The sequence below is a fragment of the Elgaria multicarinata genome, chromosome 10 (assembly GCF_023053635.1).
Source record: "Elgaria multicarinata webbii isolate HBS135686 ecotype San Diego chromosome 10, rElgMul1.1.pri, whole genome shotgun sequence".
Lineage (NCBI taxonomy): Eukaryota > Metazoa > Chordata > Lepidosauria > Squamata > Anguidae > Elgaria > Elgaria multicarinata.
In genome coordinates this window covers 84,436,436-84,452,950 of record NC_086180.1, presented here as the reverse complement: position 1 = coordinate 84,452,950, position 16,515 = coordinate 84,436,436, and the positions used below count along the sequence as shown (strand labels likewise).

General features: G+C 40.2%; 1 protein-coding gene across 2 annotated transcripts in view; it reads left to right on the top strand.

Moving 5' to 3' along the window:
- Positions 1–1,445: 1,445 nt before the first annotated feature.
- Positions 1,446–16,515, top strand: part of SLC34A2 (solute carrier family 34 member 2) — a 31,473-nt gene continuing 16,403 nt past the window's right edge. The window contains exons 1-4 of one of the 2 annotated variants that reach the window (XM_063135238.1): positions 1,446–1,502; positions 11,445–11,556; positions 11,695–11,829; positions 15,814–15,942. In XM_063135238.1, coding sequence (XP_062991308.1) covers positions 11,448–11,556; positions 11,695–11,829; positions 15,814–15,942 — 373 coding nt within the window. In that variant the 5' untranslated portion in view covers positions 1,446–1,502; positions 11,445–11,447. Of the gene's footprint in view, positions 1,503–2,204; positions 2,243–11,444; positions 11,557–11,694; positions 11,830–15,813; positions 15,943–16,515 lie in introns of those variants that run through there. The other variant, XM_063135237.1, reaches the window with a different exon arrangement.

Below are 16,515 nucleotides of genomic sequence, written 5' to 3'. Positions count from 1 at the left end.
TTTGCTTGAAATGTTTGGGTTCTGTATTACTGACTGCTGCTGTGTACATTAGAGACCTTTGAGGGAGGTCGCCTAAACATGAGGGCTATTAAAAGACGTATTGAAAGGCTGACTTTTTTGCAGTCATGTCCCAGACGGGGTAGCCGCTAAACTTTTTCCTGATCTTGTTTCATTTTGTGCAGGTTCCCTTAGCAACAGACACTGTCATGTCTGCTTGAGGGAAGGATGGAGGAGGGGGACAAGATAGATGGCCAGACAGAATATAATAAAGGTCAGGATTCCTGTGCAGAAGAGGGAATTTCAGCAAGTGCAGCTTTTCTCAACCTGTGGTGCACAATTCCCGTTTCTAGGCAATTATTTAAGGTACAGGAACAATTGTCCTACCTTTTTCATTGTGTGTAGGTAATCTGGTGGTTTTTTAAAAATTTGTACCTAATTCTTGAACTTACCTGTCACTTGTTATTAAAGCATGCAGCATATTTTCCATTTTTCTAAGTACTCCAAAAGATGTACAGAGTGATTTAATTGGCACAAAACTATTTTGCCTTTCTAGAAAGCTGGTTCTGATCACTTTTCTACTTTGTTGAACTTTTAAAATTCGGATGACTTCAGTATTTCTCATGCAAAATTGTGCCCAAATCTGTGTTAATTTATAAGATCTATGGTTGAAAATGTACTTTGTGAATTCTAGGGAATGGGTATATTGCATCATTCTTTCATGTCATCAGATCTTACCTTTTTTAATTTTATTTTAGAACTCTCTTCAAATTGTTTTCCATCAAAGCAGTCAACAAGCAAAATAAATACAAATGAAGCGAATAAAACCAGAAATCAGCTGCCCTTAAAAAAATAGTAAAGTCTACCACATTTAGAATATTTGTCATATCACAAAATCCAGCCCACATGCATGACATGGGGAGAAGCGCAAGAACTATACTGATGTGACATTCTCTGCTCCTCACACCCAGAGGGAAGCTTCCAGAAAGAAGTTGCAGTGGGTTCTGCTAAAACGTCAAGACAGGTTTTGAAGCCTCCTCTGGCCAGTTGGATTTGGGAGGATTAGGTCTAAATGCTTGCGTAGCTCTGATGTTCAATGGGCTGGCCAAATCACTATCTCTCAGCCCAGTCAATCTTAGAGGGTTGTGAGGATAACATTAGGCAAAAGTATGTTATGATTTGCATGGAACCCTTGAGCTAGGGCGGGGAAAACATCAAATAAATAAAGTTAATTACACCGTTGACTGTGCAAATTTAACACCATTAATCCAGAGTTCTTTTGCACCCATTGGTTAGGTATAGCAAACAAAAATCTGTTTACGATGCATGCAAAGGGACTTCAGCTACCACCTTCTCTAGTGTGTTCAAACTCAGCAAATCTAACAGGTATAAAGGCAGGAGGTGTGTTTGCTTATTCAGACAGGAAGCATTAGTTGCCTGTGTGTGAAGGTGGCAGACGATGTAGTAATGTTACTAAATAGAGCTGCGTTTTTAAAAGTGACTTGGTATGTACGCCTGTTCAAATTCAGAACATTAAATTAGAGCTTCCTCAGTACCCCACAAATAATATGCTTGTGAGATTCTAGTTCTCATTCAAATAGGAATCAGTATTGTGACCTTTCTAATGTGTTTGTTTAGCTTGTGATTTTGTCTTGCTTTTCCTAGGTTACTATTACCAGGAGTGTATATACATTTAAAACATCTTTTCTGAAGAGATTTGCTTGGAAGAGTGGTTCAAATGAATGCTAACAAATAATAAACAAATAATGGCATCCATTTGGTTTGAAAGGAGTTCTTAGTTTTGATAGGCTCTTGTGTGCGTGTGTGTGTGTTTTCATCTGATATTTCCCGTCCATCCTTTTTTAGGAGATCAGCAGGAAGATAAACTAGATAAACAATACTTTATCCTTCCAGGGCATGCCTTATCTTAGAACACTTGATACAGATTTAGTGGCACGGATATAACCATTTCTTCAACAATGATACAACAATGCTTAAGTTTCCCCTTTATTGTTGATGTGGATCATTTGACTTGCTTAGTTTTTAAACTTTTGCTTGCTCTAGTTTCCTGGAAGGAAAAAAAAAACAGGATTATTAAACTCCAGGTAGGCAGTACCTTGAGAGGGTGAGAAAGGATTGGAATGTGAGCCAGTGAGACTTTGCCCAATACCTGCTCTCTCTATATATTGTAGCTCCCAGAAGGATACCTGTTTGAATCCTTCATTGTCTACGAAGGAAGGAGCAGGTGAGTAAAAGGAAATCTGAGCTCAATCTTTTAATTGTCTTTATGCATTCATGGATATTTGCCTGCCAAATTATCCTCTGGCTTCTTGCCTGGTGAATCTAATATAGGGATTTTGAAAAGTATATTGTGGAATACAGTGTATACGAACTGTGGCAATATAAACACAAAGTGGGATTTATAATTAGCAGAGCTACATTAGGAATATATTATTCCCAAAGACCAAGCATACTGAAAGGGGGGGGGGGGAGAAGTTCTTATTAATGAAGATATCCATGGTAAATAAAGTGCTGCCTAAATGTTGGTTTTTATTTTTTAAAGAGCCCTCTCCATTTCTTTAAATCAAATGGGTGTGTGATTTTTAATTCACTAGAACAGCATATAGCCAGAATATATCTCCTATTTTATTTTCAGGCTGTTCATTTTTAAAAACAACAACAACCAGTGGCTAATTTGATTTGATGCACTGAGATAAACAGGTTACATTAGGCTAACATGGTTAGCTGAGTGTATCCAGCAGACAGAAATCCATTGAGATCAAAGTAATGGATGTTTTGTTTTATAGTTTTGTTTTTGTGTGAGATCTAAGTGCAGTGTTGAAGTGACCATTATGTTTTTTTCTTTGAGATTCTTTACCTGGGTTTGAATGAACTGTATTTTTTATTGAGAGTGCTCTTTGTATGGCCCCAAAGGTTAAGACAGGAAAGCAGCTAACATAATACTTTTAACTGGATCTTTATCTGGGGATGAGAGTGGGTAGGCTTTTGAACTTCACAAATGTCTTCTTCCATGATGCAGTTAGAAAGCTCAAAAATCAGTATTTAACTTTTGAGTATTCTTCTTCCCTTTCTCATAGATGTAGGGCAAAATGTAAATGATGTTAACCTTACAGGTAATCCCAGGATGTCACTGACTAAAGCAAGAAAAACTTGTCTTAGTAATTTTAAACAAGCGTGAGCGCTTATTTAAAATTATGACTTGTTCCATCATGCAGAGTGCTGTACACCAGTGACATTGCTAAGTGTTCTGGGATGAATGCACCACTGAGAAACTAGAGTACACAATTTCTAAATCATGAGAAAAGTCTTTTACTCTGTTGTTACAACGCTAAGATAATTGAGTTAGATTTGCATTTAATGTAAAGCTGTCTAGCCCCAGAGCTTTAAATTAAACTATTCTGATTTGTAAAATCTTTTTTTTTTAAATAAGATTTTTGAAACTTCAAATCAGCTGTAGTCATATTAATTAAGATTTATGTTTTGTCTGCTGCAACTTTGGAGCTTAAATGTTCTGTTAAATATTCCTTTCCATTTGCAAGGTGCTATGCTATTTTTATCTTAAACTAGGTTGGTGGAAGGGATAGCTTTACATTGTGGAGGTTCTGATTCAAATCCCTGCTAAGTCATGAAGTTCAGCGGATAATCATGAATAGGTCTTTATTCCTCAGTCTAACCTAACTTACAGTGTTGTAATGATAAAATGGACAGGGAGCACATGGTGTATGCCGATTTAAGCTTCATGGAGAACACTTGTAGGATAATAAACTATTAAAATTCCTCACAAGAGCCTTGTGAGGCAAATCACTATCATTCCCATTTTAAAGACAGGGATTTGTAGCTGAAGGAGAATGACTTGCTCAAACCCACCAAATGAGTGTCTGAAAGAGGAAGAACTTGAATATAGGTCTTCAGGCCGAGGTGAAATGGCCCTGCTTACTGGATGTCACTGGGTCTCGTATCTGTTCCCAGAAGGAAAATAACTCTTGTGCGCTGGATCGAAAAGCCGTTTGGGAAATTGTCCCACAGATACAGGTTCTAATGAGAGACAGTTGTGTGGTGATAGGGTTAGACTTGGCCTCAGGTGGCATAAGTTCAAATGCTTGCTCAGCCATGGAATTTGTTGGTTAACCTTGGGCAAAGTGCTATCTTCCAAGCCGATGTACCTCACACAATTGTTCTTTGGGTAAAATGGGTAAACTCCAGGTAATCACCCTGCATTCTTTGGAGGAAAGCCAGGATAACTGATATGATAAGTTATAAATAGCCTTCTATACAAGTGTCCTTAAGGGTGGCTTTTCCCCATGGAATGCCTCCCTTGTGGATACCATTTTAAAGGTGAATGCACATTCTAGAAAATGAAGGCTTCACATCCCAAGTAAGGTCACGAGAAATGCCCAAAACAATAAAACACACACAAAAACTTTAAATATCCTTTGTTAAACCAGTGTAACAGCAGGTGTGGATAGCTTGGAGCAGCTACCAGTATTAGAAACACATTCGGACAGAGACTGTTCTGCCTTTACTTATGTTTTCCTGTAAAGTGCCATATATACTGATGGTTCTATAGAAATAATTAATGAAAATAATTTACCATTGTGATACAGAAGCAAATCTTGTCTGGCAATCTGCGTGAGATTCCATATATGGCAAAAGAGATCTGTTTTTTTCTCCTGTGCGTGTGGAAAGCCATAATTAGGATGCTTGCGGAATATTTATTTTAATTGTGTGCTGTTTTATCCTGCTTTCCTCCAAAAAAAAGTCAAAATGACTTACAATATGGTAACAATAAACAAAATCAAAATAAATCAAGTTATCAAAAATATCCAATTTTCAAAAAAATAATAATCAAAGATAGTGGCATGTAACTGTTGCAGATAGAGGACATTGAGCAGAAAAACAGGGGTTGTCCTCTACCCACATTGATAGCTTTACTGTGATGAATAGAGCAAAACCAAATACTCAAGATAACAATATACCTTTTTAAAGCTAAGGGGGGGGGGAAGAAAAGTAATAGAAAAAGACACAGTCTAGACAGTATGCCCCATCCCTCCACAAAACTGCCTTAAAAAGGCACTTTTAGACTAGGTGACAAGACAAAATTAAAATGGGGGCAGGTAGCCTTCCCCTTTCCACAGTGTTGGCACATGATGGAGATGTAGCCCCTCATACACACCTGCAGTACCTAACTTGGGTGGAAATCCAGACCAAAGCCTCCAATGTTGATCAGACGGTTAAGAAGGACACATGCAGGAGAAAGCAGTCTTCAAAATACCCAGGTCTAAGCCATTATCATCATCATCTTCTTCTTCTTCTTCTTCTTATTCTTATTCTTATTCTTATTATTATTATTATTTGGACAGTTTACAAAGTTTAAAAACATTAAACATTAAATTAGCGTAAAAACATGAAAATACAGTGTAAAAGTTTATATTAGAGTTTAAAGGTGAGAACCAGGACCTTGAATTGAATCCCGAAATGAAGAGGTAACCAATACGTATCAAATAGGGCTGGAGTAATATGTGCGGTCAGTCCAATCCCAGATAACAGGGTGGCACTTTGGACCAATTAGATCTGCCTTTCCCAGCCTGGTGCCCTCTAGATGTGCTTAGACTGCAACTCACATTATTTCCTGACCATGTTGGCAGGGGATGATGGAAGTTGTAGTCCCATCATATCTGGAGGGCAGCAAGGCTAGAACTACAATAGTGCTTTTTTATCAGTATTGAAGTGCACTGGACTGTTGGGGCACATTATGCATCCAGTATATTGCTTTTCCTGCTTTGAATTCCACATTATCTAAATACTATAACAGATGTCATTGTGTATGCTATGAAGTATAAATGCGCAAGAGGGATATAGTGTCACTATGATGGGATTGTATCATTAAGACACAGGGTGTCTGGCCTAGGTTGGGGAAGGCTGGATTATTTATTTATTTATTATCTATTTATTTATTTATTTATTTATTTATTTATTTATTTATTACATTGTTATACTGCCCAATAGCCGAAGCTCTCTGGGCGGTTCACAAAAATTAAAACCATAATAAAACAACCAGCAGGTTAAAAACACAAATACAAAATACAGTATAAAAAGCACAACCAGGTAAAACCACGCCGCAAAATTGAAATAAGATTAAAATACAGAGATAGAACTGTAAAATTTAAATTTAAGTTAAAATTAAGTGTTAAAATACTGAGAAAATAAAAAGGTCTTCAGCTGGCGATGAAAAGAGTACAGTGTAGGCGCCAGGCGGACCTCTCTGGGGAGCTCATTCCACAACCGGGGTGCCACAGCGGAGAAAGCCCTCCTCCTAGTAGCCACCTGCCTCACTTCCTTTGGCAGGGGCTCACGGAGAAGGGCCCCTGTAGATGATCTTAAGGTCCGGGCAGGTACATATGGGAGGAGGCGTTCCTTCAAATAACCTGGCCCCAAACAGTTTAGGGCTTTGAACGTCAATACCAGCACTTTGAATCGGGCCCGGGCCCGATTCAAATAAATTATGCTTGAAAAGATTACATGCTCTTCAACACATATAGAAACTTTTAAAATTGTCAATTCTTGAGGATTACTAAACTGTGAATGTTCAGCAAGTATTGGGTTTATATATAAAATGTTCAATGCTTCCGTTTTCTCATCCCAGGCCATCAAAAGTTAGAATGCATTAAAAAGTTCTTGTAGCATCTCCAGAGGATGCTTAAGGTCAAGCTTTGAAACATCGTGGAGCAAAATTGGTTCTGTAATTAAGGACCAGTTCCATTCCTTGGTCATGCAAGTGTGTGACAGAATGGGTTTAATAATATATTCTTTCTTTACTTTAAATAATTTAAACCTGCCTTTCATTGTACACTGCCCTCACAAGGCAATTGACAAGGCAATACATGAGGAAGGACAATTTAAAAAAAGAAAAGAAAACAAGCAGCAAAAATATTTTTTATGTACCAAATGCAGACTAGAACAAATGTTTTGTCAGTTTTCTTTAAAACCTGTAGGAATGAGGTCAGGAGCTATTCTGCAGCTATACTTTGACCAGATTTAAAAGAGGGCAGGGCACCTGCAGCTGTAACTGTTGTGAAGAAGAGGAAATTTCACCAGGTTCTCCATATATACAAATGACACCTGCTGAAATTCCCTTTTCAATACAACAGTTAAAGATACAGGAGCCCTGTCCTCCTTTTCATATGGTCACCCTATACATATCTCTCTTCCAAAGGTGTGAAGCTGAGAAAGGCCTGTCTTTAATACCCACCATCATAATGGTGCGGCAAATAACAGAGCTTCAGATACTGATCTTTTTTCTTGGGCAGACACATACAGGAAGTGCTTCAGATGATATGGTCCCAAACTGTTTAGGGGTTTAAAGGCCAAAATCAGCATCTTAAATTAAGCCTAGAAATGAATAGGCAGCCAATATAGTTGATGCAGAATAGGTATAATATATCTAAGTGCCCAGCTCCCACAAGTGTCCCTAGCTGTCATGTCCAGCTTCCAAGGGTCGTCTTGCATAAGGTGCACTACACTATCTAACCTGGACATAACCAGGTATTTGTCATTCTGTTTGGTTACCTTTCTCTAGATAGAGCCACAGCTGCTGAACCAGCCTAAATTAGTAAAAAGCGTTCCTGGCAACTCACCATCTACAGCTCCATAGAGAACACTGAGTTTAGGGTTAAGTCCCAGAATGTGTAGCTGGCCTTTTGAGGGGGATGCAACCCCATCCAGAGTCAGTTCTAAGCCTCCATCAGGGTTAACAGATTTCTCAGTCCAGTGTACTTCTGGCTCCAGACACCAGTCCAGGAGGCCAACTTTATGGAAATGCATTGAGAATCGCTTTCGGCTTTTCTCTGCTTTTCCCTGAAATTCGCTTTGGTCTATCAGTGGCACACTAAGCTGAAAAAAGTGGACTATTCCCCTTCCAAACCAACTGCTTTCACAGTTCACACTGCACTCTAATCCACCTTACTTTGGGGTGGGCGGAGTCCTGCCGGTCAAAATGAGAGACTTGGGGCTTGTCTATATGGCTTGTTTAACCCAACCTAAATGCGCATATTCAAGTTTCAGGACACATGATGCAGCTGTCCATTCGTTGTAGCGCCAGGTTTTAAACGCGCTAATACGCATATTCATAGTTGCGATTTACCGTGACTTTGGGATCATGTCCGAGTTTGCACCGCGTTATGGTTATGTGTCTTTGGGGGAGTTAAATCACATTTTGACATGTGGGCGGAGCTTTGAGGGTAGGACAACATGATTGGCCAATTCCCCACCTATCAGCTGCCTTGTTCCTTTGCACCATTTTTGGTTTGAATTCTCTGATTCTACAGAGCTCCGCAGAGAGAGCTTATTAAAACAAAGAGGGGGGAATGGGCATCCTCCTCTGCTGCCTCATTCCTTCCCCCCCACCCCCAGCTCCCAGTTTGTCTGTTATATGAACCTGCGGAGCTCTACATATAAAATTTATAGCTTCCATTCTCCGTAGCATCTAATTATTGTATATGCGCATGTGTGCATTTACAACTGCACTATAAAAAAAATTCAGGAAATAAATCGCTGTTGCTGCAGCAGTGTGACACAATTTGCCTAGATTCGAATCAACGAAAATTCGGGTTTATATTTAATGAGGAGCAATCCTGTTGTCGTATAGGTGGGGGCTTGGTCCCCCTCTCCCTCTTTGCCCTGCTCAAGGAAAGAAAATGTATTGCAAGGGATAGCAGGCACCCAGAGAAAAGGAGCAAAGCCTTTTGTCTAGAAGTTGCCCTGCATCCCACCCACTCAGCTACTGCCATTGAAAGCGGTACCAGGGAAGGTGAGGTATAAGTTGTTAGGTCCCTAAAAGTAAAAGGTGCAAGATACAAATGAAGAGTAGATAGAGAAGGGAGCTGCAGAAGAAATCCCCAGTTGCCACTTTGGTGCTCTAGTGATTTGGCAACTTTATTGGTAGAGTGAATTAACGATTTGTGATTTAACGATTTTGGAGTTTTTGTGATTTAGAGAGTCAGAAAATTAGGCAGTTTTTGAAAATTAGGCAGCTAAACCCCAATCATTTACTTCAGAGTGGTGGAGAAGGAAAGAAGAATAAATTACAGTGAATGGCAAAGAACAGAAACCTGACCTGTATTTGTGCAGGTACCACGAAATGGCGGAAAGCACAACAATGGGGGGGAAACAGGGAAGGCCCCACCTTGTCCAAGGTCACAGCCAGGTGAAAAAAGCACCTCCGGGAACACCCATCATGCCAGATTTAGTCCGGAGGAATGAGGCACACCGCAGCTGAACTGCATGGGAACTGAATTAAGGGAGAACAACAGACTAGAAGGACTCTGTGAAAATGTGCCTTTTCTGGAGGGAATCTGCGAGGTTGCTGTAGATTAGCCACGAAGTCATGTGTTGCAAATGACCTCAAACAGCTCCCCCTCTGTATTAAATCGGCTGTGTAACTGGCCCCAGGTGTATGCGTATTACACATATCCATATGTATACAGAGGGAGACGTTCTACAACAAGATAAATACTGTAATAAGCCAGATGTCATTTTGAGTATATGCTTTGGAAGAACAGGTAGCCAAGATAATTTCTCATACTCTAGTCTCTTGTCTCCTTGAATACATGAGAAGAATGTGTGTGTATGAAAGTCTAACTGCTTTCTGAGTTAATAAGTAGTTGTATTTGAACATTTTGGCATTTTCTTTCCACCGAAATCCCTTCTCCCAGTTTCATCTCAATTTTACTTTGTCCATTCCCCTGTAATTTTGGATTTTCTAAATCGGGTTGCCTTACTGTACTCATTTCAAGCACAGCTTGTTCTTTCATTGGGCTGTCATGGATGGCGAGTTACAAACAATGCTTTGTAGTCACACACAAGTCAGTAGTTTATATTTTTTTGCGTTATACTCAGCAGAGTACAAACACCATCTCTTACAGAAGAATAAAATCCTGAGAAGTTTAGCAAAAGAACATTGACACTCACTGAGCGAACAGCAGCAAATTGTGGGTTAATTAACCCATAATTTTCCATCGTGTATATCGGGCACGTTCCGTAGCCTTTTTGAATTTCAACCCTTGATAGGGGGTTGCTATGTGACATCTGAACCCGGGCACTGTAGGTTAATCATAGGTTAAACAATCCACTATTAGCCTAACTACTCATTAAACTACTTAATTGTGGGTTAATTAACCCAGTTTGCCCCGGTTACATGTGAATTGTGTTAATGAGTTACCTAAAGCTATTAATAGCAATTCAGCTTTTAATAGCTGAATAGCTCCAGTAGTCAGCTACTTTTAAGAACCACTGAGTTCGATGGGAAAGAGTTTCAGAGGCATTTATCATGTTCTCACCAAGCAGTTCTTAGGTGGGGCTGACAGCTGCTCTCTGTTGGGCAATGCATTCACTGGCCCCACCCTAGCTATGTCCCTGGACTGAAGGGTGGAACCTCATACAAGAATGAGGGAATGGGTGGAAAAGATGTGGAGAAGGGCTAGATTTCAAAATAACCAGAAAATCTTTGCTTGTGAATCCAGTTAAATATTTGATACATTTGGATGTAATGAATCTTCAGGCAAGCCTCAGTCTCTCCCTTCCCTTCTCTGACATGGTCACAAGTAAATTGGAACCCATTATGAACTAACCATGGTTTACCATTATATCGAAACCTTAAACTGTGGTTTCTGAAGCTGGCTTGTTTCCGTAAACCATTGTTAAAAGTAGGGTTGTTCTTGTTCACCTTGTCCCAATGCTTCTGCCTTGTATTGTCTTTGCTTTCCCACCTAATAAATAGTTCCCTTCCCTTGCATTGTAAATCCAGGGTTTGCTGCTTCTTCTCTGCATAAAGGAGATATTTTCAATGCAATTAGTTCAGCCACTTGTCCATACAAATTGCCCTGGTGGATCAAACCAAGATCCATCTGGTCCACAATTCTGTTTCCAAGAACCACCAGTCAGATACCTCACAAGAGATGCATGAAGGTGATGGCTATCCTTTATTTGTTGCAAAGCAATGTTCTAACATATTCATTTAATGATGGAATAATTAAGAACCCAAGAAAAATGAAAACTGCCATTACAGCTATTGTTTGCTGTTAAAGCTAAAATAAATGAGTGGACATTAACAGCAGCATCCTAAACAAGTTCCCTCAAAGGTACTCAAAGCGGGATTCAATTAAGCTTATTCCCAGTAAGAATGCTTAGTCTATATTTTGTTGAGATTTTTTAAAAAATGTAAAAGAAAAATGCTTCTGATGATGGAATGGTACTTTGATAATAGATCACCAGTGAAGAAACCTTTTAGAGAATGCATTCTTTTATGAAGATATGTAGAGTTTATTCCCCTGATTTTATTTCATGAACCCGTTTTGCTACTTTGGAGAACTTTTGTATTGCCTTTCTTTGATACGTCTTCTCTTCTCCACCAATTGCTATTCCTGCTACAGGACATGGCTCCATGGCCTGAACTAGAAGACACAGAGACCAGCAAATATATCGAACAGCCTTGCTCCAAACAAAACCAAGTCATGTCTGAAAAAGAGATGAAAAACCCCAAAGGTAAAAAAATAAAATCTCCTCCTAACAGAACTTAAAATATCTTCCTTTATAGACTCTATGTAACCATTTTTAGAAGCTTGCAAATGTTGTACTTGATGGTGGAACGATTGAGACTGACTTTTCCGCTTGTTCCATCAGATGAGGGAGTTTCCTTTAGGAATCAGATCGAACTCTTGCCTGCGTATTCCACCATTGCTTTGACAACTGAACCAGACGAAGAAGAGGATCCATGGAATATACCGGTGCTCCAGAACACTGGAGTCAAATGGTCAGGTAAATTGTAAACTCTTCTGCATTTTATTTATAGTTCAATTTGTGCTTCCCAGGTATAAACGTTCTGGAGAAAGGTATACTAAAGCCCAGCTGGATTTTTTAAATCTTTTGCTCAGAATCGTTGTCCCTTCATTTTACTAATCTGCTCTCTGTTTAGTTTGGCTTTAAATGGACAGCAGGTGCAAAAACAGGCAAAATGAGAAATCTGTGCAAAAACTAATGAAGCTGATATTAAATGATAGGTCATTAAACTTGTCCTGTTTCCTGTGCTAGGATTACGAATCAGCGGAGTTCTTTTGAATTTTCTTCTAGATCTAAAATAATTTCTATAAGATGTCACTGAAGGTTATGCAAAATGCTGCCAATCAGCATATAGAACTCTTAACTTTCTCATAAGTAGGTGGAGTTTTAAATTTGATGATGATGTACTTATCACATGCCTTGCAGTTCTCTAGAGAGTTTGTAATGGCTTATATTGGTTTTTAGGTGGTCTCCCTTCCAGTCACCTTTCAGAGTTTGGACTGCTTAGCCTTAACCGTAGAATGGTGCCTCCAGACCATTTTCTGGGCCAAATGCCTATGATCTCCAAAAGGCTTTTAGTCATGGGAGTCAGATTCAAGGGCATTCTCTTGTTGCTGTCGTGTAATCCAAAAAGCTTTAATTAAGCAACAAATGTCTCTTCAACCTGAATAGAGTCTACCTCTTTCAAGTGACCCCCCCAGGCAAAACTATGCAAACTAAGCAAGACAATTGTCCCTTCAAGAAGAGAGAGAAGTTACTTCTCAAATGCTCGTAACTTCAAAGCGCCTGTTGCAGTGGTTGATAGGTTCTGGCGTATTCTTTCTGACTTTCTCACGGTTTCTTTATGCGCCGTGTGTTTTAGCTTCCGTTGGATCCTAGCATCAGTTAATGTTTCAGAATGCTCGCCCCCAGAAGAAACCTCACTTCCCAGTGAGTGTGTAGGATTTGGCCTTGAGGAGATAAGCTCTGGAAGGGGCTGACTCCCAGCTGGTGAATCGCCCGTGAGAGCTTCCTCCCCTACTGGTACAGGCTGGCTGGTGTCCGGTGCTGTGTCTTCTAGTTCTGAATCTGATTCTGATTGATTACCTGAAGCACCTTCTCCCGAAACAGGGACAGTAGGGTTAGACATGACAGTTGCAAGCTCATGAGACAGGAAAAGCCCTGCTGGGGCCACCTCTGTTATGGAGACAAATGGAAGTTCTGACCAGTGGACTTTTATGGAAGTGAGGAAAGCCCCCTCCCTTACCCACCTCCCCAGAAGCCAATTAACTGCTTCATACTTTACCAAGCAGTTGGGTACATTGATGTTTGTCTAATGTTTGCCAAGCCACACATGCGTTTTGAAACAGAGACCTATATTTCCTAAATTGGTCATAGACATTATCCATGGAGCCATGACTGTCCACAGCTTACTAGCAGATGTCCACTACATGTTTGAGATATCCACCTCCCATTCAAGCTATGTAACTTGTAACCAAACCATAACACAGATATCGCAAGGAGACCAAAGTCGTCAGCAGTTTTGTGACACCTCTACGTTGGAGCAGAACCACTTACGGTGCCTGCCTCTTCAGTGTTATGTAGTTGCCTCCTTGTGGTATAGTAGACTAGAGAGAAGACTTCTCCAAAGTATGGAGAGCCTCAGAGTTTGGGCTTTACTTGTAGCACACTTGCCAAAAAATTGATCACGACTGATTTGCAGGGCCAGCCCTACCATTAGGCAGAGTGAGGCAACTGCCTCAGGCAGCAGTTGAAGGAGAGGGCAGTGGTGGCAGCCTCCCAGCTGTTCTTCATGAAGTCTCCAGCTGCTGCTCACTGTCGGAGGACAGAGCTGTGTACACCATACAACCTGTCTTGGGTTCACTGATCTGCTGCCTCAGGTGTGGTGAAGGATGCTATTCCTTTGGCAGAGTTGAAGTACAATTAAACTGTCAGTCCACGCAGCTGTTTCACATCTTGTCCTTCATTGCAAGCAGCAAAATGCAAACTTCGGCCGTCCCTGCTGATTTGTGTTTACAGAGACAAATGTTAGTTGAAGACTGATATATCAAGGCTGTCATATAAAGTATGGAGCAGCTCTAAGCTACTGCTTTGGCTAGGATTTATTGTTCCTCAGAATGGGGAGAAAGCTTGTGCTCCTTAATCCATCCTGAAGAACCCTTTCTATCTAGCGTGCTGCCCCATGTAACTGTTTAAATTGTGTCAGCTATATGTATGAGACCATTTAAGCAGCTGATTCTGGTGAATTAATCTTCCCTTTGTAAGAACATTAGGGAGAAAAATAGTTAACCGTTACTTAACCTTCCAAACCTCATAAGTGCATGGAATTTAACAACAACCTTTTGTTAATGCTGATCTTCCTAGTCTGAAAGTAAAAATACCATACAACTATTATTTTCGCATTTTGCATTTCCAGTCACCACGCTGAATTAAGTGGGGGGTGAGAAAGAGTAACCTTTTCAAATGTTATTGGGCTTTTAAAGCTTCATATGAATCTTTTACCCAGTGATGTAGTGAAGCCAAAGCTTGCAGGGTCAAAAGAACTACGACTTTTTGATTAGCTGGGATGATGATGTCATTTGTTACCCTTCCTCAAGCACCCCTGTTGCCTCTAAGCTTAGCTGAATCCTTACAGTAGCAGGGGAAGAAATTATTTTCCCAGCCAAAATTTATTACTGTATTTCTTTGATTGTAAGACGCCATCGATTGTAAGACACACACTAATTTCAGTACCAACAGAAAAAACACACACCCTAAGACACACCCGCGATTCTAAGACGCACCCCGTTTTTAGAGGTGTTTATATGGGGGGGAAAGTGTGTCTTAGAATCGAAGAAATACGGTATTATTATTATTATTTACATTTGTATACCGCCCCATAGCCGAGGCTCTCTGGGCGGTTTACACAGGATAAAAACACTTAAAAACAATATACAAAAAATTTAAATCACAAAACATACAATTTAAAACCACAAAAACATACAAAAACAAACCCAGGCTAATTACATATGCCTGGGAGAAGAGAATAGTCTTGACCTGGCGCCAAAAATATAACAATGTCGGCGCCAGGTGGGCCTCATCAGGGAGATTGTTCCACAATTGGGGGGTCACTACAGAAAAGGCCCTCTCTCTTTTTGCCTTCCTCCGAGCTTCCCTTGGGGTAGGCACCCAGAGGAGGACCTTGGATGTTGAGCGCAGTGTATGGGTAGGTTCATGTCAAGAGAGGCGTTCCATCAGGTATTGTGGTCCCAAGCCATGTAAGGCTTATAGGTTAAAACCAGCACCTTGAATATATTTCGGTGAGCTGTCCCTGATGTAACGCAAAGTATTTTGGGGTGGCTGGGTCTTGAATAAGCAATTAAGGGCCATTAGATTTACAAAACTCCTGCTCCTAATAGAAATGGAAACGGCTAGAATGGGTTGTTGTTTTTTAACTTTAACATAAACATATTTCTCCCTGGTGATGGAAAAAGAAATCCATGGAAAATCTTGAGTCTTATGCTATTTGGGGATACGTTGTGTCCCTCTCTTTCCTTTCTCGTGCCATCTCGGATCTCTCCAGCCAAAGTCCAACATGCTAACTGTCAGCTGAACCTAATACATTGCATATTATGTAACATACTGCTGCTCTTTGGAGTGTGCTCATATATATGTGAACATTCATATAAAGATAGCGATCAACACATCTATCTGCCTTTTTTGGACTCTCATTGGGAGTGTGGCTATGAAGATGGCACCCACACTGTCATGATGAGCACCTGCACTTCAAAATTCATTATAAAACTGCTCCTTTGAGTTATAGTTACACTTTAATACTGGAAACATTCCTTCTGGTTTATTATCCACAGAGTTCATGGCGTCAGCCTTGACTCCACGGTCTTCCTGGAAACTCAGGCACTACTGAAAATCAAGCCTTAGATTCACTGCTGTGTTATACATAAAAGCTTGTTTTATGTTTTGCAGAACTCGATGGGAAAGGCAAAATACTGTGTGTGTTAAAAGGCATTGGAAAGTTTATTGCCTTGCTTGGATTGCTCTACTTTTTTGTCTGTTCCTTGGATGTGCTCAGCTCCGCCTTCCAGTTAGTAGGAGGTAAGGCAAGCTTTTCAAAATATCACGCGTAGGATAGATAATGTACCAAGGCTCTTGGATTTAATTCTGTAAAAACAAACTTTTAAGCTCCCCATCTCATGAAGAACACACTTCAGATAGATAACTATGCAAAGGGAAAGCTCTTAGTTAAGAACTAAAGAAAAGCTGTTCTGGATCAGATCAAAGGCCTATCCAGCCCAGCATTCGGTTTCCAGAATGGCTAACCAGATGCCTGTGGGAATCCCACAAGTGAGACATGAATGTGGTAGCACCCTCCTGCTTGTGATCCCAGCAACTGGTATTGAAAGGCACATTTCCCCTGATTCTGGAGGTAATATATAGCCATCATGAGTAGTAGCCCTTGATAGCCTTATCTCTTATGAATGTTGACTTCCCTTTATTTGCAAAGATCTCTTTTGTTTCCAGAAATCCAAGGTGATTATTGACATTGGAGATTAGCCACAGCAAAATCAAGCACCCCCTTTTCTCCCCTCCAACTCATCCTGCTTTCAGTTGCCTCCTCCCAAAGCTGCTTGTGCTGTAAAAAAGAAGAGAAAAAAGGGTGTGTGTGCA